Consider the following 21,856-nt stretch of genomic DNA (forward strand, 5'->3'; position numbering starts at 1 on the left):
AGGGCAATTTTCTCTGGCTTGTCAAGGAGTCAGATCACAGCGGCATCTCAGGTGGCCATCCTCAGCCCCATGGGCAGCGGCAGAGAACAAAGATCCTTTGCTTTGCCAGTATGACCTGCGGAGGGCTCTCACCTGGATCCCACTAACAAAATATTCCTGTGATGATCCTCCTCCTCTCCCTTTGTCCTCTGCCTCCCCTCCTTTCCCCGTCTCCCTTGCTGTGTATGTCTCTTCCTATCTCCCTCTCAGAGTATCTCTGCTCATAACTCCCATTAGAGCATCCATTTGGGTCTGAGCTGCTAGTTCAAGCCCTTCCAGATGGCGGTGATAAAAGATAAAGGGCAGAGCCGAGTAAGGGCGGGGAAAGCAGCTCTATCCGACTTCTAGGTTAAGGCTGATCAGGGCTTCCAAAGAGGGATTGAAAATGGGCCAATGAAGACCAAGATCTTAGGACCAATCAGAACTCAGATCTAAAGACCAATCAGGGCTCAGATCTAAGGGCCAATCAGGGCCTAGAGCTAAGGGCCAATCAGGGAAGTTGCCGTGCTATATAAGCTGGTGTTCGGGGGCAGTTCAGTGGTGAGAGGCGAGGTGGACTCGCACGCTTGGCGGGAGTAGCACCAGGGGTGTGGTGGTGCTTCCTGAGCGGTGGCCAGGGTCCGGCAGGAGCGCCGGGGAGCAGCGACCCTTGGGAGACCTCCTGCTTGCGGAAGTCCTGCGCCTTCCCCGTCTCCCTCTGTTAAGCGCTGTGTCTCCTAAGTTCCTTTGGCTCCGGGAGAGGAGCCAAGGTAAGCCACAGGCCGGGGCCGAGCCCGCCGCCCCCCACCCCAACCCTAGTGGCTTGTCTTTCAGCGGGACGGATTGGAGTTGATGGCAGGCTGTGCTCAAGGCCCAGCTGCTCCTTACTAGTGACGACATGCGATCGCAGCCTCATCTGGGTCAGCTCGAGATACCTGTTCAAGATGGCGTTGTCTGCCAAGGTCTTGGCTACCAACCGGGGACAGGTGTGGTCAGATCCCAGCAGCCCCAGGAAGCCCTTGGAAGTGAGCTACAGAGCCCCAGGGAGCCCTTGAAAGGGAGAATCATAGAAGCCAGCCGCGTCAATTTAGCAAGCCCCTCAGCCAGTTAGCAAGATCTCCTTTCAAAATCAGGGCTGGGGGTGTAGCTCTGGGGCAGAATGCCCCTGAGCTCAACCCTGAGCACCCAACAAACAAAATTCCCCCAAGCCACAGACGCTTGTCATCCCAGTACTTGGGAGACCGAGACAGGAGGGTCGCAGGTTCAAAGCCAGCCTTGGCAACTTAGGCTCTCAGCACCCTGGTGAGACCCTGTTTCTAAATAAGAAATAAAATAGGGTTGGGAGTGTAGGTCTGAGGCAGAGCATCCGTCGGTTCAATTCCCAGCACCCCCACAGAAAAATCTCCCCCAAACTACAAAATCTTGCTGTCTTACTGTAGACGTGGTTTCATCCTAGGCCGTGGTAGACGCCAGGGCTGAGTTTGAGTCTGTTTGGGGGTCTGCTGCTCGTCAGGAGCAGTGTGGGTGTATGGGAGCCTGGGTCTCTGTGCCCACAGCTGCCCAGGTGAGCCGACCACCATTTGCAGGGAGGGGAGCGTGAGTCTCCTGAGACACAGCAGGCCACCTCCCTTGGCAGCGGGGCTCAGAGTGACCCGGGCCTCAAGAGTCTCAGCATCCTCGGAATTCACCCACGTCTCAGTTCTCAGCTTCAGCATCCTGCCGACTGCCCCCCCCACCCCCGGAAGCTCAGCCGGGCTGTGAATCCGGCCAGAGTCACCCCATAACCTGCACAGTTCACCTGTTTTGATTTTCAGTCCCATCACCCCGTAGCTGAAGTAAATAGACTTGTGTGTGTGGGGGGTACTGGGAATTGAACCCAGAGGCATGGTACATCTGATTTCATTTCTTATTTGGAAACAGGGTCTCACTAGATTGCTGAGACTGTCCTTGAACCTGCGCTCCCCCAAACCCTGGGGCCACCTGCTCCGGGACTGGAACCTTCAGAGCCGTGAGTTGCTGGAACTCTGCGGGCTGTGTGTCGTCGAGATGGTGTTCAAGACGGCAAATACGGACGCTGGGTTATTTTGGAATTTCTTTTGGCTGATGGGCAGCCTTGCTTTGACCACAGTTCTCTTTTGGGTCTGGGATGCTTGGTCCTGTGTTTCTAAGTGGGCAACCGCAGTTTTCTCTTAGCCTAAAGCAGAGATATACGATGGGAGTCTTCTTTGTAGACTTATTTGAGCTGCTCCAGAGACCCCCATCTTACAGCTTGGGTTCTTGTTTCTTCCTGTGTGTTGGACCAGGAATTTGAAAGTCCAGGTTTTAGTTCCTAGTCTCAGGTCCATTTGTTTGTTCATCATTCATATTCTATCTATCTATCTATCTATCTATCTCTATCTCTCTCTTTCTCTTCTTCTCCCTCTCTCCCTCTCCCTCTTTCCTCCTCCCCCTCCCCTTCATCGTCGTCGTTGTCCTGAGAATTGAACCTAGAAGCATTCTACCTCTGAGCTACACCCCCATAACAATTTTTTAAATTTCTTATTGGAAAACAGGGTCTTGCTAGGTTGATGAGAATCTCACTACTTTCTGAGGCTGTCCTTGAACCCGGGATCCTCCTGTCTTAGCCTCCCAAGTCCTGGGATTACAGGAGTGCACTTCCATGCCTGGTTTGAGTTTCAGGTTTCATAGGATGTGTGTCACTTAACTTCCCTGAGACTCAGATTTCTCATCTGACAAGTGGGTCTGAAGTCTTGTCCATTAAACTCTTGGGGCGTTGTGATGAGGTGAGATCATATTTGATTGCTTTGGTCAAAGACAAAATTTTGTTCACCTATGTGGAGCTGCCTGTACCGTACTGCTGGCATATCAATAGGAAATGTTTTTGTTGCAGACAACGGGTGGTATGGGTTTTGAATGCCCTCTGCTTGTGCTGTAGACAGGCGGCCATGATGGAGGTGGGGCTTGGCTGCTGAGGAAGCAGGTCATGGGGGTTTGGCCTTGGGGACCATATCTATGTCCCCTGACCCCCTTCTCTCTCTCTGCTTCTGGTCTCCACGATGTGTGAGTAGAGTGCTTTTCCCCGCCATGTCCGAGTCTCCTCTGAAATCTCCAGAACTGTGAGCAAATCACCCTTCCTCTAAGTGTGGTCATCAGGGACTCTGAGTCACAGCAATGAGAACGTTGGCTGGCACACACACTGATGTTTTCTTCACAAGGATTTCTCTTTCTCAAATGTCAGGAATTCTAGACGCGGTTATCTCTGGGTGATGATAAAGCTGGTCAGTGGTGTGAAGATCTCAAATCCCCGAGAGCCCCTTGACTTTTCCATGTTCTCAAGATGGCTGCTGTGACTCCAGCCAGCAAGACTAGCCCCAAAGCCAGAACAAAGGGTGTCGGCAGGCACATGTGACCCCTGCTCGTTTCTGCAGGTGGGCAGAGAGAATCTGTAGACCTCTTCCTATTTCATATCACTGGCCAGAGAGGGCTGCGGGAGAGAGTGATGTGGCGAGGGGGAAGGAAGTTGGGGATGGGGTTGGGTTAGGCCGTGGGTGTTTGGAATGACTGGCAAATTCTAGACGGGAGAGCAGAGACCGTTCTGTGATGGAGGTGGAACAACTGCCGAGGACTTGGTCCCCCTCGGGACGGCTGCTGCTTCTGTTTGCCGGAGCCCTTTCACGGGGCCTGGCTGCATTTGAATAGCTACCGCTTAACTTTGGAGGTGGAATTATATTAAGAGGCAGATGCTCGCCATTATGCAAATGGCCGTCTCGCTCTTGCTTAGGATTTTCATTTTTCTATGAATTATTCCGTGTTCGCGGCTGTCTCTTCCCCCTGTGGAAGAAATAAAAACAACCACGACCGATCAGAGGAATTTTCCAATCGTTCTGCCAGCGGATGTTTATCCAGCATCTTCCCGGGGCTGGGAAAGCGTGAGGGGAGACCGGTGGGGATGGGATGGGAGCGGGTGTCCCAGTGGGGCGAATGCGCCATTACCAATTAAATGAGTAAGCCAATGATTTGCAAGGGTCAGGCGTGAAGGTACGCGGTGGGTAGATAGACGATGGTGTGTGTGTGAGTGAAGGTCTCTAAGCTGATTCTCTGGGAAGAAGCCAGTGCGCGAGGGTTGGGGCGGGGCTCTGGGCACACACGGCCGCGTGGCCTTGTTAGGTCTTCATCCCTCGTCTCTTTCTTACCCACTGTCCCCAGTTTGAACATATGCTCCACATGAACAGAAAGCTCATCCGTCTTGCACGTGCAGTAGGTCTTCAGGAATGTTACGAGTGTGAATCGGTTTTCTGTGGCTGTGTAACAAGTGATCCCAAACTCGGCAGCTTGAAACCGCCATTTGTGAGTGTGCAATCTTGCAAACTGGGGGGTTGTTATAGTTAGATTTAAAATGTCCCCTAAAGCCGGGCGTGGCGGTGCATGCTTGTAATCCCCACGCTTGGGAGGCTGAGATGGGAGGATCGCACAGGTTCGAAGCCAGCCTCAGCTACTTAGTGAGGCTCTCAGCAACTTAGTGAGACCCTGTTTCCAAATAAAGTATAAAAAAATAGATCTGGGAGTATAGCCCGGAGGTAGAAAGCCTCTGGGTTCCACCCCCAGTACCACCAAAAATAAATAAATAAATAAATAAATAAATAAATAAATAAAATAAAATGTCCTCTAAAGAGTTTGAGCTGGTGTAACTGAGTCATGAGGGTTGTAATCCCAGCAGTGGGTAAATTTGTTGTGATGGATTCACCTGGCCCCTGGGGTGCGGCCTGGGGATTCTCTCTGCCTCCTCCTGTCCCTGCTCTCTTGCTTAGGCCTCCATGATGTGAAGAGCTCAGCTCGTGCACTCTCCCTCTCCTCACCTCCCGCTGCCATGACCTGAGACCCGCAGTCCCCGGCCTCACATGGTCTAACCCTGAAACTGTAAGAAAAGAAAATTTCCTCTTAGTTACATGGCCAGGCCTTTAGGTTATAGCTGTGAGAATGCTGGTGGACAGGGGCCCAGGCCTGGGGCTCTGCCTGGGGCTCCCAGCTGGGCCATGTCCCCGGCTGGCACACGGGCTCTGCTCCACGCTCAGGTCCAGGGTGGAGGGATGAGCTGGTTTCCAGCTGGCTGTGACTGGGGCCGCTCTTCCCTCACAGAGGCCGCCCTCGCTCTTCTCAGCCTTTCCATCTTCAAAGCCACCAGAGGAGGCTGTTCTAGCTTTGAACCCCTCGCACTTCACATCTGAGCTCAGAATGAGCCTGGTGTCTTCTCAGGGGTCACCCAGAAAAACCTGCCTTTCTCCAAGTTGTCTGCACACTATTATGACATCATTGCGTTCAGAAGCCTGGTTCTTATTTAGATTCTGCCTACCAAAGCATGCATGGAATTGCTGAGGCTGGCCTGGAGCCTGCAGGCCTCCTGTCTCGGTCTCCCCAGTACTGGGATTAAAAGCGTGCACCACAATGCCGGGCAGATATGAAAGGATGAGCCTGCTCGTGCGTCCCTCAGTCTTCGTCCCCACCTGAAGCCAGGTTCCCTACCCAGCTCCAGAGCGCTTTATGTTTGCTGGCAGCTGCCGGGTATGTTTTTGGTTGCCACGAGTGGTTTTTTGGGTGGTTCTGCCGACCATTTCTACCAAGCCCCTGTCCTTGCCGTGTCTCCTTTGTTTGAACCTTTTTTTTTTTTTTTTTGCAGTACTGGGAATGGAACCCAGGGCCATTGTACCTCCAAGCTACATCCCAAGTCCTATTTTTTAGTCTTTTTATTTTTGAAACAGGGTCTTACCGAGTTGCGAAGTGCCTCGCTAAGTAGCTGAGGGTGTCTGCAAACCGCGATCCTCTGGTCTTTACCTTCCGAATGCTGAGATTACAAGTGTGCGCCACCACGCCTGGCTCCTTTGGACCTTTTTAAGGGGCTGGCCTGACCCTGCCTCTCGGCCTTTGTACTTTCTGCCCCTGCTCCTGAAGGACTGTCCCCTCCCCTGCCTGCGTCCCTTCGCTGTCATAAGTACTCAGATGTCACCTCTTCGATTCCCTCCCCTGCCTAGAACCACCCCCCTGTGCTATGAACATCCCCCTCGACTTGTTCGACTGGGTTGTGCTTCCTTCCTGACCTGCCACAGGCTTGGCCTGCCTGTGCGGTTGACAGCCGGGCCCCCAGCACCAGGCTGGCTTCACCACCTGGGTCGCGGCCTCATCTTTGCTGTGTCCCCAGTGCCTACAATGGAGCCTTCTCCCAGCACAGGCTCGCGAAGGCTGCGATCCGGTATGAGCGAGGCTCCAGGAGAACCGCGTTTACTTGATCTCTGCTTGAGGAGGCTCAAATCTTCCATCCCCACAACTCGTTATGTAACACGACTTCCTTCTGCTGCGAGCTGTCAGGCTGCTTCAAGCAGTTATATTTAGTGTTTACAGCCTCTCCTCTTAGCTGCAGGCACTTTCCCCAAGAGCTGGGAGCCAGGCCTGGCTTCCACAGGGACAGAAGGCTCCTGCTGCGGTGCCTGGAGGCCCTTGCTGGTGGCCCGGCTGGGCAGCTGTGACGCAGGGCCTGCCCCAGCCTCCATCCCACTTAGAGCATCACCTCCAGGTCTAGGCACCAACTGGAGAAGCCGAGAGCCATGGCCAAAAGAGAGAGGAGTGCTCTCTGGAGCTGTGTGACCATATCCACTTGCTTCGCCTCTCTGGGCCTCCTCCTCTTGTGCGCAGAATGAGGCCAGATCAGATGCCTGTTGATGAAGCCAATCGCTCAAGTCGCTCCTGGGTGACCCTGGCATAGAGTAGGAACCTCAAAACCTGGCTGTTTTCAGCTGCATTCTGAGGGGACCCTGGAGACGTGTGAGCAGGCCCGGTGGAGAGACCCCACGGGTGCCTGGTGCAGAGCCCGGGTCCTCTCCATTCTCCCCAGTGCTAGCTCGAGGCCATGAGCTGTGCGGACTCCTCCCTCGCCGCCGAGGCTGTAGCTTTGGGATGAGCAGAGACAGCTCTCTTTCCTTCTTTTCCTTTCTCCTCCCTCCCTCCCTTCTTTCCTACTTACCTACCTACCTTTCTTTTCAGTACTGGGGATTGAACCCAAGGGAATTCTACCTCTGAGCTACACCTCCAGTCCAACATATTTTTTATTTGGAAACAGGGTCTCACTAAGTTGATGGACGCCTCACTGAGTTGCTGAGGCTAGTTTCAAACCTCCGATCCTCCTGTGTCCGCCTCCCAAGTGCTGGGATGGCAGGCCTGGGCCAGCACACTGGGCGGGTTTCGCATTTTTTAAATTTTATTTTATTTTTTGTACTGGGCGTGGAACCCAGGGTCTTTTCTACCTCTGGGCTATACTCCCAGATCTATTTTATACTTTATTTGGAAACAGGATCTCAGTAAGTAGCTGAGGCTAGCTTCAAACCTGTGCAATCCTCCTGTCTCAGCCTCCCAAGCACTGGGATCACAAGTGTGTGACACCACACCCGGCTGTTCTTTGCATTTTTAAAGGGGGGGGGGAGCAGAGATGTCCTGCGGTTTCAAGGCCTAACATGCCCCGGCTGTATGTCTCTTTGTCAACTATGCCCAGAACAGAAAGGGGCGAATCCCCACAGGTGTGCGTGATGCAGTGAAGGCCATTTGAGGGAGGACAGAGACTCTTTGCTGAGCTGAGCAGGCGTGTGCCCCAGGCATGCCCGGGACACGGCTCCTCTCCAGCCCAGCATCACCCAGCCAGGCGGCCACAGCGGCCCTCTGCTGTTCAAGGGCTCCAGAAGGGAGGGTCGGGAGGGTCTGAGCTGGGCTGGCACCTGGTTGGGAGAGGACCGACCCCAGGGTCAGGCTCTGACCCCTTGGGCCAAGCTCATTCTCCGAGTGAATCTGGTCCTGAGCGGGAGGCGAGGCCTAAGGATGGAGGTCCAGGCCAGGTTCTGCCCAGAGTCAGGTCTCTGGTCTCCTTGTCCTGTGTCCATAGACTTGGGCCCCACCTGGGTGACTTGCCAATTTTCTGGCCCTGGGGAGGCCCACCTGGAGCTCGAGTGCCTCCTCTGTCCATGGAGTTTTCTAGGAGTTGGCCTGGAAGGATGTCTCGTGCCCTGTGACCCTGTTGTCCCTCCTTTGGTGACCTATGCCCGGCCCCTGAGGTGGTGGCTTTGGTGGGCAGAGGACAGGACTGGCCTCTGGAAGGGCATCTGAAGCTGCCTGGCCCGTGAGCTCATGTGTGCCGGGGTGTCCTGACGTGTCCCTGTGTGTCTTGGGGTGTCAGTGATGTGAGGATCCTTAACCCAGAGACTCACAGGTGTTTCTAGAATCTGCTGCAGGGCCAGCGAAGGCCTCCTTCCGCATGGTGCACCGTGGTGGCGGGCGCCCTCACGCCACGTCCGGGTGACCTGCTTTTGAGGAGGGATACTGGTCAGCGGGCGGTCCTCAGGACCCGCGGAGCCATGGCTGAGACTTCCCACGGCCACCCTGCTGCCGTCTGAGACCTCCAACCTGCTTGTTCTATTTATTAGTTTGCAGTTCACATGCTTTTTTTTATGCATTTAATAAGAGCCTTTGGGACTAGCCACACCTTGAAAACATGGACTCTGGTTATGTGTGCCACTGAGTTCCATTTGACTCAATTTTTTGTCATTAGAAAAATCGAGTCAAAGTCGGGCGTGGTAGCTCACGATTGCAATCTCAGCATTTGGGAGGCTGAGACAGGAGGATTGTAGTTCGCGGCCAGCCTCAGCTACTTAGTGAGGCCCTTTGCAACTCAGTGAGACCCTGTTTCAAAATAAAGAATAAAAAATAGGACTGGGGCTGGGCGTGGTGGCGCACACTTGTAATCCCCATGCTTGGGAGGCAGAGACAGGAAGATTGCATAAGTTCGAAGCCAGTCGTGCTCGCTTAAGAGACCCTGTTTCCAAATTAAAAAAAAAAAAAATATATATATATATGGTCTGGGAGTGTAGCCTGGGGGTAGAAGGGTTTCCAGGAACCCCAGTACCACACACACACACACACACATAGGACTGGGAATGTTGCTTGGAAGTAGAATGGCCCTGGGTTCCATTCCCAATACTGGGGGGAAAAAAATCTAGTTGAGGATGGTGGTGCACGCCTGTCTTCCCAGGACTTGGAGGCTGAGACAGGACGATTGCAGGTTTGCAGCCAGCCTCAGCTGCTTATCGAGACCCTTGGCAATTTCGTAAGACCCTGTTTCCAAATAAAATATAAAATAAAGTTGAGGGTCTAGCTAAGAGAGAAAATGCCCCTGGGTTCCATCCCCAGTTTAAAAAAACAAAAAACAAAAAACAAAACAAAAATCCCAGCATTCAGTAGGCTGAGACTGGAGGATTACGGTTCGCCAACAGCCTCAGCTACTTAGTGAGGCCCTCTGCAATTAGTGAGACCCTGTTTCAAAATAAAGACTAAAAAATAGGGCAGGGGGTGTAGCTTGGAGGTCGAATGCCCCAGGATCCATCACCAGACCCACACACACAAAAAACAACAAAAAACCAAAAAACCAACCAACACTATTCTGAGCCCTGTAGTTCCAGAAGAGAAGAAACCTCTGGGTCATAAAGATGGTATAAAAGAAATAAAATTTCTGTATTTTTCTACCTTTGAACTGAAGCTCCACGTACATTTGTTGTCTGGAAAGCACATGGCTGTCCTCTGAGTGTTTCCCCAAACCTGCCTTTACCAGCGAGGCTCCGCCTCCCTCTGCCTCCCTCCGCCTGTGCTCCCTCCGCCTGCGCTCCCTCTACCTGTGCTCCCTCCACCTGCTCCACCCGTGCTCCCTCCTCGCCTTGCAAACCCGAGAAGCTAATGAGCAGGAGTCCTGGTGCGATGCTAAATGCTCTGTGATCCCCCGCGGGAAGCGCTCCTAAACAAAGACTGGAGAACAAATACCATTTTCAAGAGAAATGACTATATAAAAGAAAAATATTTAAAAGTACACAAAGGTCAAGAAAAAGAGCCAGGTAGAGGGGCAAAGCCAAACTCCGAAAAGCGCCCCCGCACAGCTAGGGGAGGTGCAGGCGCCACCAGTGCCCTGGATTAAATATTACATGACTAGCGTGGTTGGGCCTGGTGAGACGGGTCTGCAATCTTGGGAGGCTGAGACAGGAGGATTGCAGGTCTGAGGATAGCCTCAGCAATTTAGCAAAACCTTTGGTGGGCTATTCGTTCCTTATTCTCTAAAGAACTAATAAAACGGGGTAACAGCTTGAACAAGACATTGTTGTTGTTATTATTTTACAGTACTGGGGATAGAATCCAGGGGCATTCTACTTCTGAGTTACAACCTCAGCTCTATTTTTTCTTCTTTATTTGGAAACAGGGTCTCACTGAGTTGCAGAGGGCCTCAGTAAGTAGCCGAGGCTGGCCATGAACCACGATCCTCCTGTCTCAGCCTCCCGAATGCTGGGATTACAACCGTGTGCTACCATGTCTGGTTTTAAGACCATTTAAAAAAAAGTTTTAAAAAATTCTTGGTGCTCCAGGGATGAATCCAGAGCCTCATGCTAGGAAAGCACTTTACCACGGAACCACATCGCAAATCAAAGACTGTTACGTTTTTTTTTTTATTTTATTTTTTTGTTTTTTTTTTGTTACTGGGGATTGAACCCAGGGGCATTTCAACTCTAAGCTATACCCTCAGCCTGATTTTTTATTTTTGTCTTGAAACGGGGTCTTGATAAGTCTCGCTACTTGCTGAGACTGGCCACGAACCTGCGGTCCTCATGTCTCAGCCTCCCAAGTACTGGGATTATAAGTGTATGCCGCCATACCCAGCAAGACTGTTGTTTTTAAAACAGTGAAAATCCGTAAGGGACTTTAAAAGTTCAGCAGCATAAAAACTGGCTAAACAAATTATGGCCTTTCTGATGACAGAATTACACCATGCAAAATTGTCACAGAAAAATATTTACATGTGGTGGAGAGATTACTTAGGATCTGTAAGTACGAAAAACAACTTAAAACAGCGCACAGCATGTGAAACAATGTTTTTTCTTTGTACTGGGGACTGACCTAGGGGCATTCTGCCTCTGAGCCATACTCCCAGCCTTCTATTTGGAAACAGGGTCTTGCTGTGTTGCCGAGGGCCCCACTAAATTGCGTAGGCTGTCCTTGAACCTGGGATCCTCCTGTCTCATTCTCCCTCTCAAGTGCCGAGATGACGGTTGGGCCACAACATCGCGCTCATGTGAAGCAAATTTTTTTTTTTCGCGGTACTAGGGGTTGAACCCAGGGGCGTTATACCTCGGACCTACATCCTGGCTCTAATTTTGATTTGGGAACAGGGTCTCAGTTGCGGAGGACCACGCTAAGTAGCTGAGGCTGGCCACGAACCTGCGATCCTCCTGTCTCGGCCTCCCAAGTACTGGGATGACAAGTGTGCGCCACCACGCCCGGCTATGTGAAGCAATTTTTAATAAAAATATAGAGTCTGCAGGGAGAAGAGAGCGGGAACCATGGAAGCAGTAGAAACATTTACCTCTTCGGGGCTAGGGATGTGGTTTTTCACTCACTGTATCTTCCAGTTGCTGCCAAGAACACATAATTTGGAAAGTAATTTCACCCTCATAAAGACAGTACAAAGGAAGTAGAATTTTCTGTCTTTTTCTACCTTTGCACTTACGTTCAAGTTGTTTTGTTGACTGGTAAGCACACGTGGCTGTCCTTTGAGCCTGCCTTTGTCACCCAGGCTGCTGTTTGCCGTAAGCAGTGGACGTACAGACGGCGGTGTTGGGGCAGTGCAGTCTGTTAGCGGGAACAGCATGGGGGGCTCAAGGGTGTCACCCGTGGACACCAGAGGCTGCACGGCCCTTCCAGTCGGGCACACCCTCGCTCGACAAGCTGCCAGGAAGAAAGGTGGTGGATCCGAAAGGGGGTTCAGCTCCTGTCTGGTCTCAATTTTCACAGGCTGGTCAAGGGTTGTGCCATCTTGTCAGGACTCAGTACCTCATCTGTTGTTCAGCCCTGAGTCCCATCCATCCATGTATTGATGCAACCATCCATATATCCATCCATCCGTATATCCATCCATCTGTATATCCATCCATCCATCCATCTGTATATCCATCCACTCATCCGTATATCCATCCATCCATCCGTATATCCATCCATCCATCCATCCATCCATCCATCCATCCATGTATTCATCCATCCATATATCCATCCATCCATCCATCCATCCATCCATCCATCCATCAATCTATCCATCCATCCATATATCCATCCATCTGTCCATTCATCCATGTGTTGATGCATCCATCTGTATATCCATCCATCCATCCATCCATCCATCTATCATCCATCCGTATATCCATCCATCTGTATATTCATCCATCCATCCATCCATCCATCCATCATCCATCCGTATATCCATCCATCCATCTGTATATCCATCCATCCATCCATCCATCCATCTGTATGTCCATCTATCCACCCACCCACTTGTCCCTCCATCCCTGCATGCATCCAGCATTGCTGGACATTCCCTTTGTGACAGCACAGTGGACATCCTGGCTGCACCGCAGTGCAGGAGACCAGCAGGAAGGGCTGTGTGAGCTCTGCAGGGGATGAAGCGGGAGGGACGGGGCTTGGCGGCTCTGGGCTCCCAGGAAGGTCGGCAGAAAGAGAAACCTCCTTCCCTCCATCGCGGGTTCACACACGGAGTAACTGACTTCTGGAAGTGCTCCATTGGCAGGGAATTCTCGCTTTCTCCCGGTTCAGTTCGCTGGCGGGTCTGGGTCGGTGCGGTGCGGGCGCTGCTGCGGGCCAGGCCTGCAGTGTCGGGGACGGCCACGAGATGGCACTGTTGCTCTTCGCCCGCAGCCCGGCAGGCAGTGGCCGGGTGGGAGCCGACCGGGGCGCGCAGGCCCGCCAGGGACCCGCCAGGGACCGCCACCTGCCAGGTGGGGGTGGCGGGCTCCAGGATCTGCCCCCCCACGCCGACAGAACCAGGAAAGGGCGCCATGTCTGGCCTCAGTTTCCACAGCTGTGCCAGGGCCCGACTTTGGGCTGTGTAATCCTTAGAATCTTGCCCCATACTATAAAAACAAGCCTGGGGGCGAGAGTCTGGGTTTGCGGAGAGGATCGGGGTGTCAGGAGGGTTCTGCGAGCCCTGGGGTCTTTTGGCCACCCCTGCCAGCCCCTTGCCTTCCCTAAGTCCTTCAGAATCTAGGAAGGCTTTTATTTTCCTGCTCAGATACCCAGTAGAGATTTAGGCCCAGGGGCCTGGCTAGTATGCAGAAATCCTAAACCAACCAGGAGACTTGCACAAGCCGTGTGGGGCTTGGTGGGCTGGCCGGAGCAGGGGGTGTGTAGAGGGGCTGGTGATCCAGGAGCGGGCCCTAGGACCCTTGGCTTGTGGTCTTGCTGGACAGATGCACGGCAACCCCCCAGTGTACCCCACTACGCCAGGGATGGCCTGTTTGCCCACCGCTCCCATCTCTCACCAACCCGGCCACCTGCAGAGTTCACCTTGGCGGGACACCCTGGCCTTCGTCCCACCGTGGCGGTCCCCTAGCAACACGATCAGCTGTGTACCCATTCCTAGAAGGCCCGCGGCTCCCCTCACCCCCACAGCCGGACACACAGCAGGTGGTAGAGAACAGAGAGGCTGTGCAGGGCCCCAGAGTCCTCCTGGCTGGGAAAACAGTCAGAGAGAGGCCTCGGCAGCCCCCCAGATGCAGGGAGACCTCCCACCCCGTTGTCCAGCCACGGCAGGCCTTGGCCCGGAGCTGGAAGGGGGCTTTGGCCAGGCGGGCACCACGGAAGGGGCGGCTGTTCCAGGCCAGGAGAATCCCTCTGTGCCTCGCAATTAACCTGGGCTGGAGACTGGCCGCCTGCCCTGGCTCTTCCTGCCTTTACCTAGGAGAGCTGAGTCTGCCTCTGCTAATGAGCTTGTCACAGGAATGAAGCAGGTGTCGGTCCCCCTCTGGAGCAGCGCTGGGGAGAGTTGGAGGATCGTTCTGATGAACGCCCTGGGCCCGCAGAGGGGAGCCAGATAACAATAATAATGGCTATAATGCTGGGCAGCCAACGTCCACGGCCCAGGCCTTCAGAGGAGCTCATTCCCGGGCTGGGGATTCATCTGCGGCATGCTGGGTGGGTGGGTGGGGGACCAGGTCCAGGCTACAATGGCTTCCCCTTCTTAGGTGGGGAAACTGAGTCTCAGGGAAGGGTCCAGCGGGGGCTGTCAGCCCAGAGCCCGTTCCTTCACTGCCTCGCTGAGCACTGGTGAAGTTTCTCCTGCATTTCTGGGGAGCCAAGGGTTTGTTGATGGCCCGGGGAGAGCAAGGGGCCCGCCCCGCACTCAGTGCCCACACCCCTGTCCTTGGTGCTGGGGGAGGAGCCCCCTGCTGACCCAGCCTGCTGCCAGGGCCGGGGCCAGGCGCTCAGGAGCCCAGTGTTTTCTGACCTGTCCCCCACTCTGGCCTGGCCCTGCTCACTACAGGGCAAAGGGCGGCCACGGCGCCCCCCAGGCCCGGCTCCGCGCCCACCCCGCGCCTGACCCCAGGGCTCTGCAGAGAGAAGCCTGTCCGCAGCTGGGCGGCCCCTCCATAAGCGGTCCCCACGCGCTCCTGTGGGCGCCCTCAGAGCCGGGGCCCCCGCCGCCCGCCCGGGACACTGGCACGGAGCCGCCCCGGGGGCGCCCTCCTTCCCTCCCCGCAGGCACCCAAGGGTGCCAGGCGCGTCACGGGACCGGCTCTGGCCCGCAGACACCTCCTCCCCAGACGTGGCCGCCCATTCCGGGGCCCGCCCGGACCCCCGCCGCCCACCCCCGACCCCGGGCCGCCGTCGCCGCGCCCTGGGGCGCCCCGGCTACCTGGGGACCCCCGCGCGGGCCGGGCGGGCGGAGTGGCAGGTGCGGGCGCCTATGGCTGGCGGCGGCCCCGCCCCGGCCCGCCTCCCGCCCGCCCTCCTCCGCTCCTCGGCTGGGGCGGCCGGGATGGGCCGCGCAGCTCGCCCGGGCCCTGCCGGAGCCGCGCCGTAGGAGGAGCCCCGCGCCCACGCGAGGACCATGCCGCCCCCGGGCCGGGCGCCGCCGCTCGGGCTGCTGCTGGCGCTGGCCGCGCTCCGCTGCCCAGGTAACGCCCCGGCCCGCCGCGCAAAGTTGGCCCCTGCCCGGCCCCGGCCGCCCCCGGCCCGGCCGCCCCCCCTCCCCCAGCCCCACTGACCCTGGGGGGCCGCAGACCCTGCGCCCCGCGCCCGGTTCCCGCGGGGGTTTTGCTGTGGCTGCGCCCAGGAGCCCGCTGCCCACCGTCCCCAAGGGCCGCGTCCCCAGGACACCTGGGGGGCCGGAGGCTCGCCCCGTCCCCTCCGCACGCCGAGGGGCTCCTCCGCCGGCACTTTCCCCGGCGGCCCCCTCCCCAAGCGGTCTCCCGCAGCGAGGCCAGCCCCCTGCTCGCCTCTGGGAACCGGCCCGACCCCCAAGGCGGCCGGAGAGGGTCGGCGGCCAGGCGGGGCCCTGGGACCGCGAAGCCTGGTCCGCTGCCACCCGCGCGGCGTCCCCAGAACCTCAGGCCCGGAGAAGGAATTTTCAGTCTCCTGGAGTTCGGAAAGCGTTCTGCCTCCTCCGTGCGGCTACGTGTTGGTTCTAGAAGGAGGCTCATCCTAAAAGACGGCGGGTCCCCTTCCCCCACGCGGAGCCGGGGAGGGATGGAGGGATGGCGAGCCCGGAGCGAGGGCCCAGCGCTCCCTGTGCCCTGGAGAGCTCGGTCTCCAGACCTTTCAGGATCCAGACCCACCGCTCGGAGCGGCTAGTAATACCTTCTCTGCGCTGGGGGCATCTCCTTGACACACCATCACTCACACTCACACTCACACACACACTCACACACACACACACACACACACACCCGGATGCCACGGGAGGAACGCAACTTTAACTTTACAGCTGTAACTCTCTGGGCAGTGTCTGGTGAGGAGCAGATCTGTGTGCCACCTGATGTGGGGCACGTTTACAGGGAAAAGAGTGAGCAGCCTTCTCTGCAGGGGCCCCGGGGTGGCCCCAGGTGTTTACCAAGCCTTCAGTGTCCGGGAAGATGGCCCCGGGGGTCGTGTGTGTCTGCCCTGCCCCGAGGCTGGCCCTCCGCCCTGGGCTGCTCTGGGCTCTGCTGACAGCAGCTCTGGGCGCCGCCTGGCTCCTGTGGCCTGGGAGGGGCTGGCCCCGGGCTGGAGGCGCCTTGCTCTTAGCAGAAGCCCGGAGACCCGTTTCCCAAAGTGCACAATCCCCTAGACTCGAACATTGCAGTTTTGTCCCTATTTTTTCCCTTTGCGGGGGCCAGCGTTTGCCCGGACGCGCTCCTAAGTGACTCTTGGAAAGCTCCCGGAGAAGCTGCCGGCCCGGTGGTGCCCGGGAACACGAAGTCCCCGGTCCCCGTCCCCGGCAGCAGCTCAGAGGCCTGGTCTCTGGAGGCGAGGCGCGCCTCCCCGGGGCTGGCTGCTGCCCTCCCACGGTCCCGGCTGAGGTCACCAGGGCAGAGTCCCTGGTCATTGGGTGTCCAAGGTTATTGGATGTCCACTCCAGCCCGTCCCCACTGGGGATATAAAGAGATGACAGTTTGATAACTATATTTAGTGTTAGATAAAAAAAAAGAGGCTGAAATTCCTGCAAGATATTTAGCACGGCCTACACTTGGTGGAAGGGTTCAGAGAAATCAGGTGGGCTCTCGTCAGCAGGTCGGCTTTCCTGCAGGATTTCTGGCGTGACTTCTGGGCTCCTGGGAGGGGCCGCCGGGGTTTGGGAGGCGGGAGGCGCCCCCGCCCGCGAGCACGGTCGGCGCTGTCGTCCTGCCCCTTCTTGAGTGGGTCGCTGCCATGGTAAAGGCTGGTGGGCGGACTCTTTGCAGCCTGGCAAATGGAGAGGCATATGGAACCGCACTCGCTCGGTTAGACTCAGCACAAACCCCCCAGCTTAGCGACGGGTGGGGGCCGTTGTTCAAGCCACTTTTGCGCCTGCTGTGACTTTGCAAATTAGCGACGTGGTGCCGGTCCAGCTGGGGGGAAAGCGGAGGGGACCCATTATGTGGGGCCCATTATGCGCGGGGTCTATGGACCTGGGTGGGCGGTGCGCAGCCCCCGGGCGGGAGCTGGCAGGGCGGGAGGGGCAGTTTGCGAGGCTGGGCGCCCTCCGTCCTGCGTGGCCCACGCAGGTCTCTGGCAGCCGTGGTGATGGGCAGCGGCGTGTTTGGTTCTGATCTCAGGGTGGGATGGGGGAGGCGGCCAGTGGTATGCAAATGCCCCTGTCGCCCCCCTGGTGATTTAGTGGTGGCCCAGTGGAGGTTCCCAGAGTAAATCACTTCAGGCCCCCTCCTTCCACCGGATGCTGGGAGCCGCCGGTGCTCAGAGCCAACAATGGGCCCGTGGTGGCCACGGTCCAGGGGCAAGAAAAGAAACCCCTCGCTTGTTGAGTCTGGGCGGGTGGTCTCTGGGCCAGCAAAGCTCTTCCAGGGGCCCCGCTCCCAGAGGAGCCCCCAGTTCTCTGCGGCTGGGCGGCTCTTTTCTTCTCTCCTGGGTCTAAATTGAATGAGGAGGGAGAGGGCCCGGTTCCTTTTAGGCTGTGGGATTCGGCAGACGCGGCGCCTCCCATCCTGCGGGGAGGTGGTGGCACCCTGGTACCCGGCGGTGCCCTGCGGGCTCTTCCGCAGCCATTGGTTTCTAGAGCCAGAAGGTGCCGTGGGGGTGGGCGTGGTGGTGCACACCTGCAATCCCAGTACTTGGGAGGCCCAGGTAGGAGGATCTTCAGGGCTGAGGCCAGCCTCAGCAACTTAGCAAGACTCTTAGCAACCTAGAGAGACCCTGTTTTCACATAAAAGATCCAAAGGGCTGGGGGTGAGGTAGAGCTCAGAGAGAGTGCTCTTGGCTTCAGTCCCCAGTACCAAAAGTAAATAAATGAAAGCCAGGCGCGGCGTGCAAGCCTCTAATCCCAGCAAATTAGTGAGGTCCCGCAGCAACTTGGCGAGATCCTGTTTCAAAAAAGTAAAATAGGGCTGGGGGTGTAGCTCAGAGGCTGAATGCCCCTGGGATCAGTGCAGCCTGGTCCGCCAGTCAGTGATTGGCAGGTGGGTCGGAGACCCCTGGGGGCTCCACTCTGTGATCTCTGAGGAGGCTCTACCCGGCTTGAGGAGTCCAGAGTCTCGTGAATGGCCGCCACTTACCTCCTGAGGTAGCACATTGCCAGCTGCAGAGACAGAAAGCGCGTTGTCCTCAGGGCGCGGGGGCATCTGGGCCCTCCGGGCCAGCGACAGGTGGGCGCGCTGCCCATTGGCATTGGCAGGTGAGGGTGTGTCCTCTGGGCGCAGTCACCTGCCTGGGCCCACAGATCAGGACCGCAGCCTGGGTGCTGGTGTGCACCGTACCCACCACCCCACACGGCCTGGCGCAGTGACGGGGGGTCCTGCTGCTGGACGAGCCGGGTCACAGCCGAGGTGGGGGCATCACCAGGCTGCCTCCTGGTGCCCCCATCCCCGTGACCTTGTGACCCGTGTCCCTTCCTCCCTCCCTGCAGCTCATTAGCGAGTGAATCTATGAACCCCAGCAAAGGCTTAGGGCTGCAGAAACCAGACAGGTTGCAGCCCACTCCAGCATCAGGACTCTTAGAATTCTGCGCCCTTGAGGGACCAGGTGGTTCTGTTAAAAAGTAAGGTGCTGGCCGGGCAGGGTGGCACACGCCTGTAGTCCCGGTACTTAGGAGGCCGAGACAAGAGGATCGCAGGTTCGAGGACAGTCTCAGCAAGTAGTGAGACTCTCATCAACCTAGCGAGACTTTCTTTGCAAATAAAATAAAGTAAGAAAAAGGGCTGGGGGTATAGCTCAGAAGTAGAATGCTCTCCTGGGTTTAATCCAATCTCCAGTACCAGAGAGAGAGAGAGAGAGAGAGAGAGAGAGAGAGAGAGAGAAAAGAAGGAGGAGGAGGAGGAGGACGACGACGACAGAATAAGGTGTCTGCAGACAGTGTCCCCTCCTTCCTCGCTGGGCCCACGCCTGCTTCTCACCGGTCAGTGCGCCTCAGAATAGTCCCTGGATCCCCTAGTGGGGAGGGACTTCTGTCTGCCTGTTTTACAGGTGGTGAACCTGAGGCCTAGAGGGGGTCACACAGCCGCCACGGGCACAAGCAGCAGGGTTGCCTTGAGCCAGTGTTCTTAGCTGCAACTTTGTCTATGTCGTGGGCGCTGAATTTGGTGGCAATTTATTGGATTTTGAGGCCAGTTTAGTCCCTGATGATTAAAAGATGCATTTCAAGTTGGGTTGTGTCATGTGCGTTGAGTTGTGTTTTGTGTGAATCCCATTTTGGGGGATTTCAGTCCTGCAGCCAGTGACCCCAGTCAAGAGCCCTGGGGTGTTTGGCTGGTGGGGGGCTTGGTGCTTGGAGAAACGCGAGGGGCCACTGGCTGCCTTTGGGGGCATCTGGTCTGCAAATATCTCATAGTAGTTTCTGGCCTTTACAAATTGGGAACTGCTCATAGTAGAACTGTGGCTTCTGTCGAGCACTGGGGAAATAGTGGCCTCTCTGAGCCTCAGCTCCCCACTGGCAAAATGGGCCCCGACCTTCTCCCCCACTGATCTCATTGCAGTTGGGAGACTGCCGTGCCAGAGAGCATGCCAAGGGCCGGGGTTGGCCAGGGTGAGCGCCCTGGGGCAGAGGGAGAGGAGAGAAGGGGTGGCCTGCGGGGCCTTCGTGGTAACAATCAAAGCTACCAAGAGAAGGATCAGGACCCGGCAGCCATCTACACAGTGGCTTCTCACCTTGGATCCTCACCGGGTTCCTGGGTGCCTCTTGAGGATAGGGGGGCAGGACGTGTCTCACGTGTGGGCACTGGGGCTCAGAGGAGCCCAGGGACTGGACAGCACCCCTGTGAACGTCGGGTGGGGTCTCTTCCCAAAGCTCCTGACTTCTGCCCTGATGGGACCTTCTTATCCTGGAATGGTGCCTCAGTTTCCCTGCCCTTGGGCTTGGGTGTCTTTGGTCTTGGGGCTTGCACTCTCAGGCAGCTTGGGTGACAACAGGGAGACAGACAAGAAGCCCATAAGTACACCCCAGGAAAACTCTGGACGCTCACTGAGCCCCTCAGAGTGGGTGCGAGGGGATGGGTGGGGGTGCGAGGGTATGGGTGGGGGTGCGAGGGTATGGGTCGGGGTGCGAGGGTATGGGTGGGGGTGCGAGGGTATGGGTGGGGGTGCGAGGGTATGGGTGGGGGTGTGAGGGTATGGGTGGGGGTGCGAGGGTATGGGTGGGGGTGCGAGGGTATGGGTGGGGGTGTGAGGGTATGGGTGGGGGTGCGAGGGGATGGGTGGGGGTGTGACGGGATGTGGTGGTGGGGACCTGGAGACTGGTCCAGGGAGATCTCTTGGAGGATGTGGCAGTTTTCTCATCTGAGACCTAGATGGGCAGAAGGAGCCCTGGGAAGGGATTCCAGGCAGACAGGCTTCAAATCTGTACTAGGTTCTCTGTATGGTGCCTGGATGCAGCAAATACTCCAGAGATGCCAGGCAGTATGCCCACCCGCCCACCCACCCATCTACCCATTACCCGTCCACCCACCCACCCACCCACCCATTACCCATCCATCCACCCACCATCCATCCATCCACCCATCTCTCCATTCATGCATCCATCATCCATCCGTCCGTCTGTCTATATATCTATCTACCCATCCACCAGTCCTCCCATCCATCTATTCATCTATTCACTCACCCACCCATCCATCCATGACCCATCCATCCATCCATCTGCCTGTCCACCCATCCACTCACCATCTATCCATTTGTCCCCCCCCCCCGCCGTTCACCCGCCTATCCTTTGGTTCATCCATCCATCCATCCATCCAACACCTAAATATTACCCAGCGGTAAGCACTTGGGACCCAGCAGGGTTTGGCCAAGGCCACCCCTTTGTGCCCCGAGGCGCTGTCCTCCATCCTCCTGGGGGGGCCTCGATGGCAGAGGAGTGGTGAACAGGGCGGCTCCACTCTGCTCACCCTGCACCTTCCTGTTGGGGGCAGGCAGCCCCTCAGTGGCTGCCCATCCCTGCCAGGAGAGGGCAGAGGGGAGCCCCGGAGGTGAGAATTGACTCCAGGCCTCTGTCCACCTTTCTCCTGTTTCTGCAGCCAGGGTGCTACGGACCAAGGTCCCTTCCCTCTCACCTGACTCCTTACCTGATCAATATACCCTCTCCTTGTGCCTTGGCCCCAAAATAGTTACATAAAAAATCAATACAGTCCAATTGGATTTGCTGTGTTTTATTACGGAGGGTGATGGAGTGTCTGGCTCTGCTGGGCACGTCGCCATCTTGGGTGTTAACCTGAATTAACCCTTCGGGGCCCTACCTCCTGGTCATGCTCTGTGGCCCAGGCTCGGGTGCCTGGGAGGGGTGAGGAGGAGCGCCGCGTCTCTGGGGCTCTTAATGCGCGGCAGCTGATGGCGCAGGCTTCACCCGACCGCCTCCCGCGGGCCGGCTCGGCATCTGAGCTGCGCGGCTGCGCTGCCCTCCCATCCCGGGCTCTGCCCGCCTCCCTGTGCCCCAGCTTGCTGCTTGTCCCATCTGCCCCCATGGCTGCTGGTGCCCTGGACACACCGAGAGGCCAGGCCACCCGGCGGGGGAGACCCCTGGACAGGGGGGCATGGGAACTGAGGTCAAGGGGGCAGCCAGGACCACCGACTTGGCCCCAGATGGCCACTGGGCAGTGGGGGGAGCTGTGTCGCTGCAGGATGTTGTTTCGCCCAGTGTTCCTCTTTGGTGCAGTGCCGTGGAGGGCTGCCGGCGGCCCCCGGGCCGTGTCTGGTCTGTAGCCAGCATTGAGAAATGAGTTTTCAGTATTTCAGGCCGGGTTTGGGGTTCTTTCAAGAAGCAGGGAGATGGGGGCAGTGTTGACCTAGCCTCTTGACCTCT

General features: G+C 56.8%; 1 protein-coding gene across 1 annotated transcript in view; it reads left to right on the forward strand.

Annotated features, from left to right (window-relative positions):
- Positions 1-14,986: 14,986 nt before the first annotated feature.
- TMEM132B (transmembrane protein 132B) overlaps positions 14,987-21,856 on the forward strand; it is a gene marked incomplete at both ends in the record, with an annotated part of 268,473 nt that continues 261,603 nt past the window's right edge. The window contains one exon of the mRNA XM_080717433.1: positions 14,987-15,053. Within this exon, the coding sequence (XP_080573559.1) occupies positions 14,987-15,053 (67 nt within the window). The remainder of the gene's footprint in view (positions 15,054-21,856) is intronic.

This window comes from Muscardinus avellanarius (genome assembly GCF_963383645.1).
Source record: "Muscardinus avellanarius genome assembly, chromosome: 21".
Classification (NCBI taxonomy): Eukaryota; Metazoa; Chordata; class Mammalia; order Rodentia; family Gliridae; genus Muscardinus; species Muscardinus avellanarius.